This window comes from Cajanus cajan, chromosome 1 (genome assembly GCF_000230855.2).
Source record: "Cajanus cajan strain Asha chromosome 1, NIPB_CcT2T_4, whole genome shotgun sequence".
NCBI lineage: Eukaryota > Viridiplantae > Streptophyta > Magnoliopsida > Fabales > Fabaceae > Cajanus > Cajanus cajan.
Genome location: NC_138517.1, coordinates 23,486,832 through 23,502,552, shown reverse-complemented (window position 1 = coordinate 23,502,552; position 15,721 = coordinate 23,486,832). Strand labels below are relative to the sequence as shown.

Genomic DNA, 15,721 nt, shown 5'->3' with positions numbered 1-15,721 from the left:
AAGAATGGTAGCAATGAGATTGATGTCATGCAAGATGCATATAATAAAATTTATTCTCAAGATGTTGGTTATTCATTCAGGTTATGGCAGTTGTTGAAAGATGAACCAAAATGGTCAAATGCATCATTCAAATGAGTTAGTAAGAGAATGAAGATTTCAACTTCGGGTGCATACTTGTCATCCTCTAATCCAGAAACACCACCAAGTGCTGAATACAACCCAACTTTATCTTCTATAATTTGTCCAGTGGGGACAAAAACGACAAAGAGAAAGGGAAAATCAACCCCAAAGGAAATAATTGACCTCAATGCAATAGAAGAATTATCATGTGCCAACACTACAAAAAAAACACTTAACCAACGAACTTTTTTCCACGAATAAATATCTGTCTGAAAAATAACATTACCGACGGATTTTTTCGACGAATATGTGTCCGTCTGAAACATAATTGATTCCGACGGATATTATCCACATATTTTTTCCATCTGAAATTTCATATGGATATTACTCACGGATTTTTTTCATGGGAAAGTTATGATGATTTAGACAGATATTTCCCACAGATTATCTGTCTAAAACATTGTTCATAAAAAATAGAAGAAAAAAAAATCGTCGGTAACTTTAAAAAATTTAATAATAAAAGATTAACAAATTAAATTCTTAAATACTTAACTAATTTTTTCATGCTAATTAATTTACCATACCAACTATTATATATTTATAATTTATAATTAAATGATAGTATAAAATAATAATTTACTATCAATATATTTTAATATTATATAGTTAATTTTATTTAAATCGAGAAATATATAATTAGTGAAATGATATTGATGCATGATAGTCTAAAATTAAAAGATATTTTCTTAACATTTATAATAATTTTACCAATTTTGAACTATATTATTTTTAATAAAACAAGATTATTATTTAATACAATTTTAAAATGATTTTTTAAAAATATTATCAACAATACCCACGAAATTACCGACATTATTACCGATAGATGTATCTGAGAGTAATTATTTTTATTAATAATTTATTTTAAAAATAATAAAATTAATTCATAATTAATTATGATAAATAAAAATTAGATTAGATAATTACCCATGAAATTATCCACAGATGTATCATGGGTAATTATTTTTATTAATAATTTATTTTAAAAATAATAAAATTAATTTATAATTAATTCTGAGATATAAAAATTAAATTAGATAATTACCCATGGATGTATCCGTGGGTAATTATTTTTTATTAATAATTTATGTTAAAAATAATAAAATTAATTTATAAGTAATTATGATAAATAAAAATTAAATTAGATAACTACACACGAAATTACTCACGGATGTATCCGTGCGTAATTATTTTTTATTAATAATTTATGTTAAAAATAATAAAATTAATTTATAAGTAATAATGATAAATTAAAACTAAATTAGATAAAAAAATCTAAAAAATATATAAAATTCTTATAGTTAAAGAAAGACATTTGTGTTTTATATATAGAAGTTAATTATTTTTTGATTAGTTACTAATTTTTATTTAATATATATTTATACAAATTTTAAATATAATTTATTGATTTAACTATAATATTTATTTTTATATATAAATTATTATAAATTTTAATTATAATAAATAAAAATGTAACTTGTGAAATACATAGACTAAAATAATAATATTTTTAATTTAGATAAAAATTATAGTATTATATTATATTGTAATTTGTGAAATATAGTAGAATGAGTGAGATCCAAAAATTGAACAAGTATGAGATTGTATAGTTGAGGATGACTTAAATGAATTAATTTGTACTATTTATATCAATGAGATGTATCTACTCTTTGGTAGCTTATTCCTTAAGAACTTCACAGTTAAGTGTGCTTGACATGGGGTAATTTAGGGACAGGTGACCTTCTGGGAAGTTTTCCAGAAAAATGTGCAAGTGACGACAAGGCACGCTGAAAAGTCTTGTGTTAATTTGTGGGGTTTGTGGGGTCAACCTTTGATCCTAGTGAAGGGTTACTCCAACAAGGAGTTGCGTGAAGTGTCATGGAGTGGAGCTGCTAAAAGGTCAGATATGAGGGATGGTTGCACTAAATAAGGATGTTATTTAATATAATTTTAAAATAATTTTTTAAAAATATTATTAAGAATACCACGGATAAAATTCGTGGGTAATTACTCACGGAAAGTTACCCACGGATTATAATTCGTCGGTAAATGTTTTAGACGAGAAATTTTTTGACGGATTATTTTTCGTTTGTAATCCGTCGAACGTGAAGTGTTACCCAAAATTTTTTTGGATTACCCATGAATTTTGGTCGTCTGTAATTTCAAAATTTCTTGTAATGCAAGCATGAATGCAACAAGTTAAAATAAAAAGAGTTGAGTGTGAAGGAGCAATGAATTGAACATGAAATTATCTTTAAGGATACATTTGCTATGTAAAATTGACAATTACAATATCATGAAATGTTGTGTAAGAAAATAAAAGAAAAATATGGACTCGAGTGAGGATTTTAGTTAAAATAAGTAATGTAATAGTGTTATCTATGCCTAAAATACGTTTTTATTAATGTAATGTTTTTTAAAGTTATTTATGTAATGTTATTTCTTTTTAATAATTTTCATTATTAATATAATATTTTTGTCAATGTTTAAGATTTCTCATTATTAAAGTAGTTATTAGTCAAACTAGCCGTTAGAATCTAGCTGTTGGAAATTAGCCATTGAAAACTAGTTATTGGAAATTAGCTATTGAAAACTAGCCGTTACTCAAACATATCTATCTTTATATAAGAAGATTTTTCACAGCTTTCAATTGTCCAAACAAGTCTCATCTTATGCTTAAATTCTCTTAACATTGAGATTTTATAGTGTTCCTTCAAATGGGATCCAATGATTCATCTTACAAAAAGGATCTTGAGGATGAAATCATTGAAGAACTATACCTGAGGTTGGTAATGGAGAGACAACAAACAACTACACGTAGGCGAAGACGAACTCATATTGAAAGGAGTCGTGAAGAAGGACATGCTCAGTTGTTCAATGACTACTTCTCCAACAATCCAATATAAACAAAAAAACATTCGACGATAATTTTGAATGCGAAGGGATGTGTTCCTTCGCATTGTACAAGCTTTGAGCAATCATGATGAGTATTTTCAAATGAGAGTTGATGCAACTGGAAGAAAAGGCCTTTTCTCCATTACAAAAATGCATTGCTATTATTCGTATATTAACATATATATGGGTCATTTGCTAATAATGTTGATGATTATGTGTGAATTTGAGAAAGCACTGCAACGGAATGCTTGAGTAAATTTGTCCATGGTGTTTGTTAGATCTTTGGAGCAGAATACTTAAGAAGACCTAACAATAATGATATTCAACACCTACTTCAAATAAGAGAGTTGTGGTTTTCCAAGTATGTTCAGTAGTATATATTGGGAATGAAAGCATTGTCCAATGGCATGGAAAGGTCAATGTTGTCATGGTGATCATGGAAAACCCACAATGATACTTGAAATAATGGCATAACATGACTTATGGATATGACATGCATTTTTTGGAGTTGCAGGTTCAAATAACAATATCAATGTGCTCAATGAATCTCCCATGTTTAATGTGGTTTTCGAGGAACAAGCTCCAAGGGTGCAATATATGGTGAATAGAACCTGATATGACATGAAGTACTATTTAATTGATGGTATTTATCCAAAATGAGCTACACTGGTTAAGACTATCCCAATGTCACAAGGAGATAAAAGAAAATTTTTTGTCCAACATCAGGAATCATTAAGAAAGAATGTAGAGCATGCATTTGGAGTGTGTCGTAACCGGGATCACAACGGGATGATGCAGAAATATTTTTCAATGGAGCTGCCACTAATATTTTATTTTAAGGGAAAACATTGGAAAACCCTTTAAAAATAATTTTTAAAATCAAAATTGGGTTCGGAAGTCAATTACGTGTAGGAAAGATATTAGCATCCTACGACGCCTGTAAAAACACAGTACCTTTAATTAATTGCGCAAAATTATATAAATTTATAAATATTTAATTTACTCCTCAGAAATGTATATACATATATTTTTTTAAATGTGAGAAATGCTTATTTTGTATTTTTATTAAAAAATCATAAGGATTTGGGTTAACAAATGGCTAATCAATAAACCCTAGCAATAACATTAAAGATAGAATTGCTATTCAATTAATGTTATTAATAATCGTTTTTGTTTTCATAAAATGATAATTTTTAATTTACCTTGTGCATAAAAGCTTAGGATAGCAAATGACTATTCTATAAGCTTTTATGATTTACATGATATTAAAGGTAGAAACGCTACTCAATTAACATCATAAATCGTTGCATACGAGAAGATAATTTATATGAGAAATAAACCTCTTTTATTAATTTCTTTCTTTTTTTCTTTTTTTAAAAAAGAGGAACTTGTATAAGAATTTAAGTTAGCAAATGACTAATCATTAAACCCTTAAAATCAAATAACGTCGAAGATAAAAATGTTATTCAATCGACGTTGTTATTTGTTATATATTAACTACTTTCTAAACAATGACTTTGAAGACAACAAATCATATTCACTATGTACATGCAATTATTTTCAACAAGTAAAAAAAAAGTTAAGAAAAGAATATGATACCAAATGTGAGGCTTGAACTTGTTTTCGTGATGAATCTTCAAATATGAGGACCTATTAGGTACTTTTTGGCTACCTTTCACACTACACAAATGCCTCACAATTCTCAAGAAATACAAAGAGAGAGAGAGAGGATTTTTGAGCTATAAGAAGTCTTAGACGAATTTTTTATGGCCTTGAGAATAGTGCTTGAGTCTACTATTTATAGACGTCAGATCTCACCAGAACAGCCCATTCCAGATTCGGAATGGCCCATTCTGGATCATTCAGTTATGAGCTAAATTTGAACCTGAAACGACCTTTTCTAAAAGTGGAACGACCCGTTCTAGATTTGAACGTGTCTCATAACAAACTACACTGGAACGACCCATTCCAAACTAGGGTTTTAGACCTTTTTGGTGGTTTGGAACGCTCCGTTCCAGTTTGGGAACGACCCATTCTCAATTAGGATTTTAGGTCATTTTAGTAACTTAGAACAGCCCATTCCAATTTAGGAACGACACATTCCAATTTACCGGAATGGGCCGTTCCGATTTTGGAACAGCTCGTTCTAGGCTATTAAAACCAACTTGTTTCGGCATTTCAATATTGATGATAGTAATTTTAGAACAGCCCGTTATGATAGTAATTTTTGGTTATTCTTATGAACATTTCAATATTGATGTCTCAACAACTAACATACATAATAATCCTCATCCAAATCTTGCATCATATCTACAAAGGAGAACATTTCTTCATGATAGACAATGTCATCATCACCTTCAAGTCGACCTTGTGGAGCATATCTAAGAAGATTTTAGATATGATAGTTTACAAAATTAATTATTATTTTAATTATATATTTTTTTATTTTGTAACTTTTATATTATCGTAATTACGTAATTTAGTTGGCTTCATCTTTTTAAATAAAATTTGATTTAGTTAAATATTTTTTTTATTTTGTATCATGAAATTTTTTTTCGCAAAATAGTAGAATAAAAAATATCTTAAATTTATAACTTAATAAAAATATTAAGTTAATAAATAAATTATTAATGATATTTAAAAATATAATACTTTTGTGGAATTCATTTAAAAATTGAAAAAGAGAAAAATATTTATAAATATGTTTAAATTATAAAGAGTAAAAATAAAATAATGTGTATATGTATTCCACTTAAAGACCTAAAGAAATGATCTCCACTCGTGTGCTTTGTTTAAAATCTACCAATAAAAAAAAGAGTTGAATTCTTTGCCTGTACAAAGACGGAAGCTGAATTCGGAGCAAACTGAGTTTTAACCTCTCTCACATAAACCAACCAAACACATTCGAATTTGGATCTTTTCATGTAATTTCCTCTTTCCAGTCTCTCTCCAGCAATAATAATAATTATTAGATATATTTAATACTTAAATTTAATTTTATAAAAGTTATTTAAGAAATTATATTAATTATATTACAAAATTAATCAAAATTATTATAATATTATTTAAAAAATTACATTAATTTTGTAATAATATTTTTAGCTGTGTAATAACTAAAATTATTTAAAAAATATATATAATTATATTATTAATAGTTAGTATTTATTTTAAATTTTTATAAAATTAAATTTGAGCTATTAGATAATTTTAGATCAATATAACTTAAAAATTTAAAATATATTTCTTAAATAATTTTATTGCTTAACAAAAATATTATTACAAAATCAATATAATTCCTTAAATAATATTGTAATATTTTTAATTAATTTTGTAATATTATAATTAATATAATTTTTTAAATAATTTTTATAAAATTAAATTTAAATTATTAAATATACATAATGATAAAAGAAGGTCTGAAACCTAATGTTGTTACTTATAGTACTTTAATGGATGGGTATTGCTTGGTTAAGGAAGTGAATATTGCAAAACACGTATTCTACACTATGACCCAAATGGGAGTAAATCCAAATGTTCACAGCTATAGTATCATGATTAATGGATTATGTAAGATTAGAAGGGTGGATGAGGCCATGAATCTCTTAAATATGGTTCCTACTACAGTGACTTACAGTTCTCTTATTGATGGATTGTGCAAGTTAGGGAGAATCTCTTGTGCTTGGGATCTTATCGATGAGATGCACCATAGAGGTCAGGCAGCTGATGTAATCACCTACACTTCGTTATTAGATGCTTTTTGCAAAAACCAGTACCTTGACATGGCAATTGCATTATTTAAGAAAATAAAAGAACGGGGGATTCAGCCAGATGTGTACACATACACGGTACTTATTGATGGACTATGTAAAGGGGCAAGACTTAAGAGTGCACAAGAGCTTTTTCAACATCTTTTGATTAAAGGCTATCATCTAAATGTTTGGACGTATAATGTCATGATCAGTGGACTTTGTAAAGAGGGCTTGTTTGATGAAGCTTTGGCCATGAAGTCAAAAATGGAAGATAATGGTTGCATCCCGAATGTTGTAACTTTTGAAAGAATTATTTGTGCTCTTTTTGAAACAGATGAGAAGGATAAGGCTGAGAAACTTCTACGTGAAATGATTGCTAAAGGCCTATTGTAGTAAGAATAAAACTAGGTAAGATGCTTTCCAGTTACAAATTATGTTATTGCGAATTTTGATGGAGATCAACCAATATTTCTTTCTTTCTAAAGTTTCATGTACCAGGCAATGGACTCACAATCACATTTAATTTGATTAAGAGTCATATGTTGTTTCATTTATTTTGATTATCTTTGATTGTTTTTTTTAGTCTTGACCTAAAACAATATTTCTTCCTAGTGAGTGGAGTGCCTACATTTAACAGTTGACCCTGTTGTTAGTGTACAATTATAGCTAATTGTTACTTGAAAGTGTTTCAGATAACAAACCTAGCTGAAATAGACATGTTATTTGAATGCTTTCTTTCTTTTAGTTAACTCCATTTACCCCTAATTATAGAAAGCATAATTGGGTTTTGTGTTTCACTGTTTATTTCACGTGGTCATTTTGCAGAAAAGGAAGAGTTAAAATCTAAAGTATATTTTGTTTGCATTACCTGAGCTGTCTTAGGTTTGACAGTTGCTGATATTTTCTTTAGGTTATTGCAGCTAAGTTAATTGGTGCTTTGCTAGAGCTTATTTTGGTGGTACTCATTCGGGATTATGCATTCTGGTTATCATCTAAAGTTTGTGTTTTGGGGGATTAAGAAGAGATATAAGGAATGAAGATTATTTTGAATGCTCAAATTTACTTATGATCGTTCACGAGGTTAATACCTAATCATTTCCTTCATTAGAGTTGGACATTAATTTGATCTCAGCTGAGTTGGACTTTAATTCCCTGGTTTGTTTACTTTAGGTGCAGATCAACAACTTGAAGTCTAATTTGGTCTTTATAATTTTTCTGTGGCGGTACATATTTTCTTATGGTATAGTTGAAAACTTCTTTCTTTTGATTTTAGCAACTAGGGATGGAGTTACCTGTTACTTGAGGTTGTGAATTAGTTGTTCTAACTTCTAAGGCATCTAAAATTTAGCCATGAACTTTATTTTGAGGCAGTACCCAGGGGGAGGGGGGTTCCAAACAGACACTTGAAAAGAAGGCTGAACATTCAAAAGTCAAAAACAAGAAATGAGAAACCCTTTAATTCCAATGAACTTTGGGCATGAGCCAACAATGACCAAGTATATTATTTTTGTACCCTTTTGCTTGTGTGCAAATACTTTCATCTGTGGGCAGAATAACATTTTCCACCTGTTTTCTTTCTGAAGATTTTGGATTTTAAGATTTTAATTCCCAAGTAGGTGGAAAAGTGGAAGAGGTTATGCTATGTGTGAAATTGGTTATTTTGACGATCAAATAGGACTTCAAGGCCAAATAATATGTACTTTCTGTCTCTCCATCTGAGATAGGTTTGCACAGTTTTTGAATCATTTATTTTCAATCGGTGGAAAATGCTGTTCTGTAAAATGTAAATTGCTCGTCATGAAGTATTGCTTGTCATCAGGTTCTCGACACTCAACCCTTACCAGTTGTTGCTACAAGACACTCCAAGGGGTTTACAGCATTGAGGCTGAAGCAATTAGTGGTTGTTGACCTGTTACGAACATAGATAGTATCTCAAGTCTTTGCCAATATAGATAGTGCGATGACTAGTGCAGTGGTGGTGGCTGTGCTAGCAACAATAATGATGGAGATCTCTCATCCTGGCTCTGATATCCCCTCCTGCTGTTGGTTGGCCTCTAGGTATGCTGAAGTTGAGTCAAAGATGATACCATTTATAAAGCAATCAGGTTTTGGGCGTTTTATTTTGCTTTACTGTCATTTTAGGTTTCATTTTTGTTAGGTATGAGCCTTTACCTAATTAATAGCCTAAGGTTTCTTGATGTTGGTTCCTGACACAGTATTGAAGCTTCTATGACCAAGAGGTCAGGAGTTCGACTATTGTATTCCTACTCTTCAAAATTAAACTTAAATTTCAGCATAAAAACTGGTGTGCTTTAGCCTTGTGCATTCTGTAACAAGTGCAGCAGGGACAGAAGAGTCAATTGAAGATACAGCTAAGCAAGGACACCTGGCAACAGATTCCAATAATTAGGGAGTGAGGAGGGGCACAAGAATCAGAATAACTAACTCTAGGCTGCAGGATTTTGATTGGTCTAGGGTATAGTATATATATTCTGTTTGTTAAGGAGAGAGGGGAGGAGGATTGATTCTGTTTTCTTCTCTCTGCATTTCTTTTCTGCTGGTGCCATGTTTGTTTCTTTTTACGTAATTTTGCTCTGTAAAGCTACAGACTTTGGCTCATAATTACTCGTTTATGAGTTTTCTTTAATATCATTCAGAGCAGTATTTTCTCATTCCAATTTCTGGTGCATTTGTTTGTTAATTACTCTGTTACATTGGTGCTTTCATCCACATGGCAGAGAATACTTGCCTTAAAGAACTCACTGCTGATGTTAAGCGAATCCTGGAATTAACGGAGACACGGGATAAAGAAAATGTCATTAGATTTGAGACCCTGGAGTCTGCCATTGATACATTGCTGCAGCAAAAGTCCGCGAACCCTTCCCAACCGTTTCAGGTGCGTAATGTCAAGCTGGATTTTCTTCGCTTTGATGGATCCGATGTATTTCAGTGGATCTTCAAGGCCGAGCAATTTTTTTCGTATTACAATACTCCTGATGATCATAGATTAACTATTGCTGCCATACATTTAGACAAGGAAGTGGTACCTTGGTATCAAATGTTGACTCGTCATGATTCATTTCATTCATGGGTTGCGTTTACTCGAGCCTTAGAATTGGAGTTTGGTCCTTCTCCATATGAGTGTCCCCGGTCTCATTTGTTTAAGCTAACACAAACAGATTATGTGCATAATTATTATGTTCAATTCATTGCTCTAGCTAATTGTGTGCAAGGTATCACCACTGAAGCTTTGTTAGATTGTTTTATTGGAGGCTTAAAATCAGATATTAGAAGGGATGTGATTGCTCAATCGCCCTCAACTTTGATTCGATCTGTTTCCTTGGCCAAATTATATAAAGAGAAGTACCTTTCCAAACCCGAACACTATCAAGCCTACCCAGCAGCCAAAACACAAGCCACAAACACAAGCCTACCTATAAGCCAAACCATTAAATCCACTAGCTTTCCACCCCTCCTTCCTAATCCTACATCTCCAACCACAACAACCATAAGAAATACCAATATTAAGAAAATAACACCTGTTGAGATGCAACTTAGGAGAGAAAAAGGCCTTTGTTATACTTGTGATGAAAAATTTTCCCCAAGCCACAGGTGCCCCAACAAACAATATTTGCTTCTCCAATTACAAGATGAGGATTGTGGAGAATTACAACCAGAACCTCTAGATATTGAGCATAGCACAGAATTACATCTGTACCAAGAGCATCATTTATCTTATAATGTATTAAAAGGAGCCTCCGGTTTGGGTACAATGAAGTTCCAGGGTTCTGTCAATGGCATAACAGTACAAGTGTTATTAGACAGTGGCTCGAGTGATAATTTTTTACAACCAAGAATAGCTCATTGTTTGAAGTTTCCTATTGAGCCAATTCCAAATTTTCAAGTTCTGGTGGGGAAATGGTAATGCCTTAGTTGCTGAGGGGTTGGTCAAGGACTTAGAAGTCAGAATTCAGGGCCATTCATTGACCTTGTCAGTGTATTTATTACCTGTTACTGGGGATGGGGGCTGACTTAGTGTTGGGGGCTGCATGGTTAGCTACTCTTGGTCCCCACATTTCAGATTATAGTAACCTTACATTGAAGTTTTACCTGGGAAACCAATTTGTCACATTGCATGGCGAGCAACCAACCTTACCTGTGCAAGCTCAGTACAATCATATGAGAAGAATGAATCACACACATGCCATAGCTGAGCTATTCACATTGCAATTTCAACAGCCAGATTGTCCTCAAGACCAATGGTTAGATTTACCTACTGATATGGAACTGGAATTGGTGGTGTTGTTGCATACTTATAGGGTGGTGTTTTCTGTACCTTCTGGGTTGCCTCCTAGTAGGTCACAAAACCATTCTATTCCTCTATTATAAGGATCTGAACTGGTGAAAGTCAGGCCATACAGGTATCCACATAGCTAGAAACAACAGATTGAGATTATGGTACATGATATGTTAAAGGAGGGGCTTATTGTCCCTAGCACTAGTCCTTTTTCCTCTCCAATAATTCTTGCCAAGAAGAAAGATGGAACCTGGCGATTCTGCACTGATTATAGGGCCTTGAATGCTATCACTGTTAAGGATAGCTTCCCTATTCCGACTGTTGATGAACTAATTGATGAGTTACATGGGGCTAAATTTTTTTTCTAAATTGGACTTGAGATCTGGGTACCACCATATATTGGTTAATGAAGAGGACAGGTTCAAAATCGCATTTAGAACCCATCAAGGTCATTACGAGTGGACAGTGATGCCATTTGGTCTCACTAATGCACCTGCAGCTTTTCAAAGCTTGATGAATGAAATTTTCCAAGGCTTGTTGAGGAAATTTGTTCTTGTATTTTTTGATGATATTTTAGTATACAGCTCTTCATGGTCTGCTCATTTACATCATCTTGAGGTCGTATTGCAGAAATTACAGCAGCATAAACTATTTTCCAAATTGTCTAAATGTTCTTTTGGACTTCAGCAAGTAGATTATTTAGGCCATAATGTTTCAGGCCTAGGGGTGGCGATGGACAAGAGTAAGGTGAAAGCTGTTCTGGATTGGCCATGTCCAAAAAACTTGAAGCAATTGAGAGGATTTCTTGGCCTTACGGGCTATTATAGAAGATTCATCAAGCAATATGCAGTGGTGGCTGCTCCTCTCACTAACCTATTGAAAAAGGACAATTTTAAGTGGGACGATTCTGGTCATGGTTCATTTGCAGCTTTGAAAACAACAGTCACTCAGGCACCTGTTTTGGCTTTACCCAATTTTTGTAAACCATTTGTTTTAGAAATGGATGCTTCAGGAGTGGGAATAGGTGTAGTTCTCAGTCAAGATCATCATCCTATTGCTTTTTTCTCTAAGAAATTGTCTGCTTCAATGCAAAAACAATCTGCCTATACTAGAGAATTTTATGCTATCACGGAAGCTATTGCCAAGTTTCGCCATTATCTGCTTGGACATAGATTTGTGATTCGAACAGATCAAAAAAGCTTGAAGAGCTTAATTGAACAAGCTATTCAGACCCCAGAACAACAGAAGTGGTTGCACAAACTATTGGGATATGATTTTACCATTGAATATAAGCATGGGAAGGACAATATTGTTGCATATTCACTGTCTAAATCATATTTTATGGCTTGGTCTCAGCCTAATTTACAAATTTTTCCTGCTTTGAGGGAAGCTGTTTTTAAAGATATTCAATTAAAGGCTGTTCTAGACTTGTGCTTGCTTAATAAGCCTCCAAATCCTCATTATTCGGTGCATGATAATTTTCTTTTCTGGAAGGGTAGACTAGTTATTCCCAAATCTCATGATCTGGTTAATTAGATTTTGCATGAGTTTCATAGCTCCTTGATTGGAGGGCATGCTGGCTTTACACGGACATTGGCTAGAATTTTGGCTCAATTTTATTGGAAGGGTATGAACAAAGATGTTAAGCAGTTTGTTCAAACTTGTTTGGTTTGTCAACAAGCAAAATCTGCTCACACTTTACCTGCAGGTCTATTACAGCCACTCCCAATTCCAGAACAGATTTGGGATGACATAGCTATGGATTTCATCATGGGCCTTCCTTCTTCAAATGGCCTTCCTTCTTCAAATGGCTTTACTGTCATACTCGTTGTAATTGATAGATTATCAAAGTATGGCCACTTTTCTACCTTAAAGCCTGATTACTCTAGCAAGTTAGTGGCAGAGGTTTTTATCAAAACTGTGTTTAAACTGCATGGCATGCCTAAGACTATAGTTTCTGATAGGGACAAAGTATTTCTTAGTTAATTTTGGCAGCAATTGTTCAAATTAAGTGGTACTTCTCTACACATGTCTACTGCCTACCACCCACAGTCAGATGGCCAGTTTGAATCATTGAACAAGTGTTTGAAAATGTACTTGTGATGTTTCACTTATGACTCTCCTAAAGATTGGGCAAGGTTGTTGCCTTGGGCAGAGTATTGGTATAACACTTCATATTATCATAGTAGTGACATGACTCCGTTTAAGATTGTCTATGGCAGAGATCCTCCTACATTGGTTAAATACACCCTTAATCAGAGTGATCCTACTTCAGTTCAAGAACAATTACTGCAAAGGGACTTGACACTTAGCAGATTGAAATTTAACCTCCACAAGGCTCAACAGTACATGAAGAAACATGCTGATAAGAAAAGGAAGTCAATGGAATTGCAAATTGGTGACATGGTTTTTGTCAAATTACAGCCCTATAGATAACATTCTGTTGCTCTCAGGAAAAATCAAAAGCTGAGTATGAGGTTCTTTGGTCCCTTTCCTGTTATTCAAAGAATTGGACAGGTTGCTTATAAACTGTTGTTACCACCAACAACTAGAATTCATCCAGTGTTCCATTGTTCTCAATTGAAACCGTGTAAAGGGGATCATTCTCAACCATATGTGCCACTACCAATCAATAATACTGATCTGCAACCTGTCATTCAGCTTGTTGCTATTTTACAATCTCGGGTCATATTGAGAGGGCAACAACAAATTCCACAATATCTGGTTCAGTGGGAAGGATTAGATGCAGCTAATGCAACTTGGGAGGATCATCTCACTCTGCAACAAGCTTTTCCTGATCTCAACCTTGAGGACAAGGTTGGTCTTAATGAGGGAGGAATTGTAACAAGTGCAGCAGGGACATAAGAGCCAATTGAAGATACAGCTAAGCAAGGACACCTAGCAGCAGATTCCAATAATTAGGGAATGAGGAGGGGCACAAGAATCAGAATAACTAACTCTAGGCTGCAAGATTTTGATTGGTCTAGGGTCTAGTATATATATTCTGTTTGTTAAGGAGAGAGGGGAGGAGGATTGATTATGTTTTCTTCTCTATGCATTTTGTAACGTCTAGTCGTGTTAATAATAACTTTAATATAATTATAATATACTTTATATAATTAATATCATTATACATAAACCGAAATTTATTTTTCATACCCTCGTTTACATATAGCTTTTTATATATGCATCATATATTATAAATTTTTTTTACAATAATGTACATTCTTATAATCTACTTATTTCCTAACTAATTATATAATGTCTACATATCAGGTTGATATAAGTTCACTATTGGGTTAACATGATTGGTTGGAAGAAGATAAAAAGTGACTACAATTTGTCCATCTATGATAACGGGGTTTTGTTGGGTTGGCGAAAACACAAAAGATGATAATCCTATTCCTTGGAATGTAACAACATTGGCAGATGCGTCCATGGCCCAACTGGTACCCAGAAAAACTGCAGTGATAACGGAAGAGAAAGGGCTTGGTAGGATTGGTAGATCCATCTATTTTACGATATGTTAATTTATTTACAACAAGAAATAAGGAGTGAGAACACTTATTAACAAATATAATTAAAAGAACAAGATTGTCTATAGTAACATAAAAATTAAATAATAAAATTTGAATCATTTTAATAGTGACTAGTCAGGATAAATGAGCATTATTGTAATATCAATCAAATATCAACCAAATATTTTACCATAAATTCTTACTCATTTAAATCCCTAAGGTCAAACCTGCAACTATAAATAATTCAAACTTTATCTTCTATGGCCATAAAACAATATTTATGAAGATAAATACATGAAGAAATAAATCCAAAATATCATAACTATAATATAATTGATTATAAAATATATTTACAATAAATATATTTACGTAAAATAATATATTAAGAGTACCAATGATATAAATAAAAATGACAGTCATTATAAAATAATTAAATAATATAAAATATGAACACCTTAATAATTATTATAGATAAAAATAATCATAGATTAAACAAATAAATGAGGTTAGGGACACCTCACTAGATAAACGTATCAAGAGAATAACATAAATAATAAACATAGTAGTAAATAAAATTTTAAAGAAACAAAGTTCTCCTCCCCCACACTTATCAGCCCTTACCTTGAAATGCACACTTATCAGAATTTTATTCTCTTACGTTGCGGTTTCCTCTATTTTCTCTCGTTCTCCTTACCTTGAAATGCACACTTATCAGAATTTTATTCTCTTACTTTGTGCCTCTTACTTTAGTATTTTCTCTCGTTCTTTCTTCTCTCTTTTGTTTCTAAGTCCGTTACTTTGTGCCTCTTACTTTAGTGAAATTGAAGTTACTTTGTGCCTCTTACTTTAGTGAAATTGAAGATAACTTTCTCATCTCCGCTGTTGCCACGTGAATGTATATATATATAGACATCCGCGGTACATTCCCTGTTTTCTAATTTTAATTATTCATATAAAAATATATAAGGCCATGGTAGGATTTGAGCCCAGGACCCAATACATGTAATCCTTAAGCACAACTAGTTAAACCACTGAACCATTTTATTTTATATGTCTATAACATCATGCAAATTTATAATAAG

General features: G+C 32.2%; 2 protein-coding genes across 2 annotated transcripts; both read left to right on the top strand.

The window, feature by feature from the left end:
• Nucleotides 1-5,561: 5,561 nt before the first annotated feature.
• On the top strand, nucleotides 5,562-9,669 carry LOC109818395 (uncharacterized). Its single transcript, XM_083076777.1, has one exon. The coding sequence runs from the start codon at nucleotides 6,477-6,479 to the stop codon at nucleotides 7,215-7,217; it is 741 nt and encodes a 246-aa protein (XP_082932903.1). The 5' UTR covers nucleotides 5,562-6,476; the 3' UTR covers nucleotides 7,218-9,669.
• Nucleotides 9,670-12,750: 3,081 nt separating this feature from the next.
• LOC145953108 (uncharacterized) lies at nucleotides 12,751-13,986 on the top strand. The gene is made up of 4 exons (XM_083066776.1): nucleotides 12,751-13,026; nucleotides 13,117-13,214; nucleotides 13,344-13,527; nucleotides 13,639-13,986. The coding sequence occupies exons 1-4, from the start codon at nucleotides 12,751-12,753 to the stop codon at nucleotides 13,984-13,986; spliced, it is 906 nt and encodes a 301-aa protein (XP_082922902.1).
• Nucleotides 13,987-15,721: the final 1,735 nt, after the last annotated feature.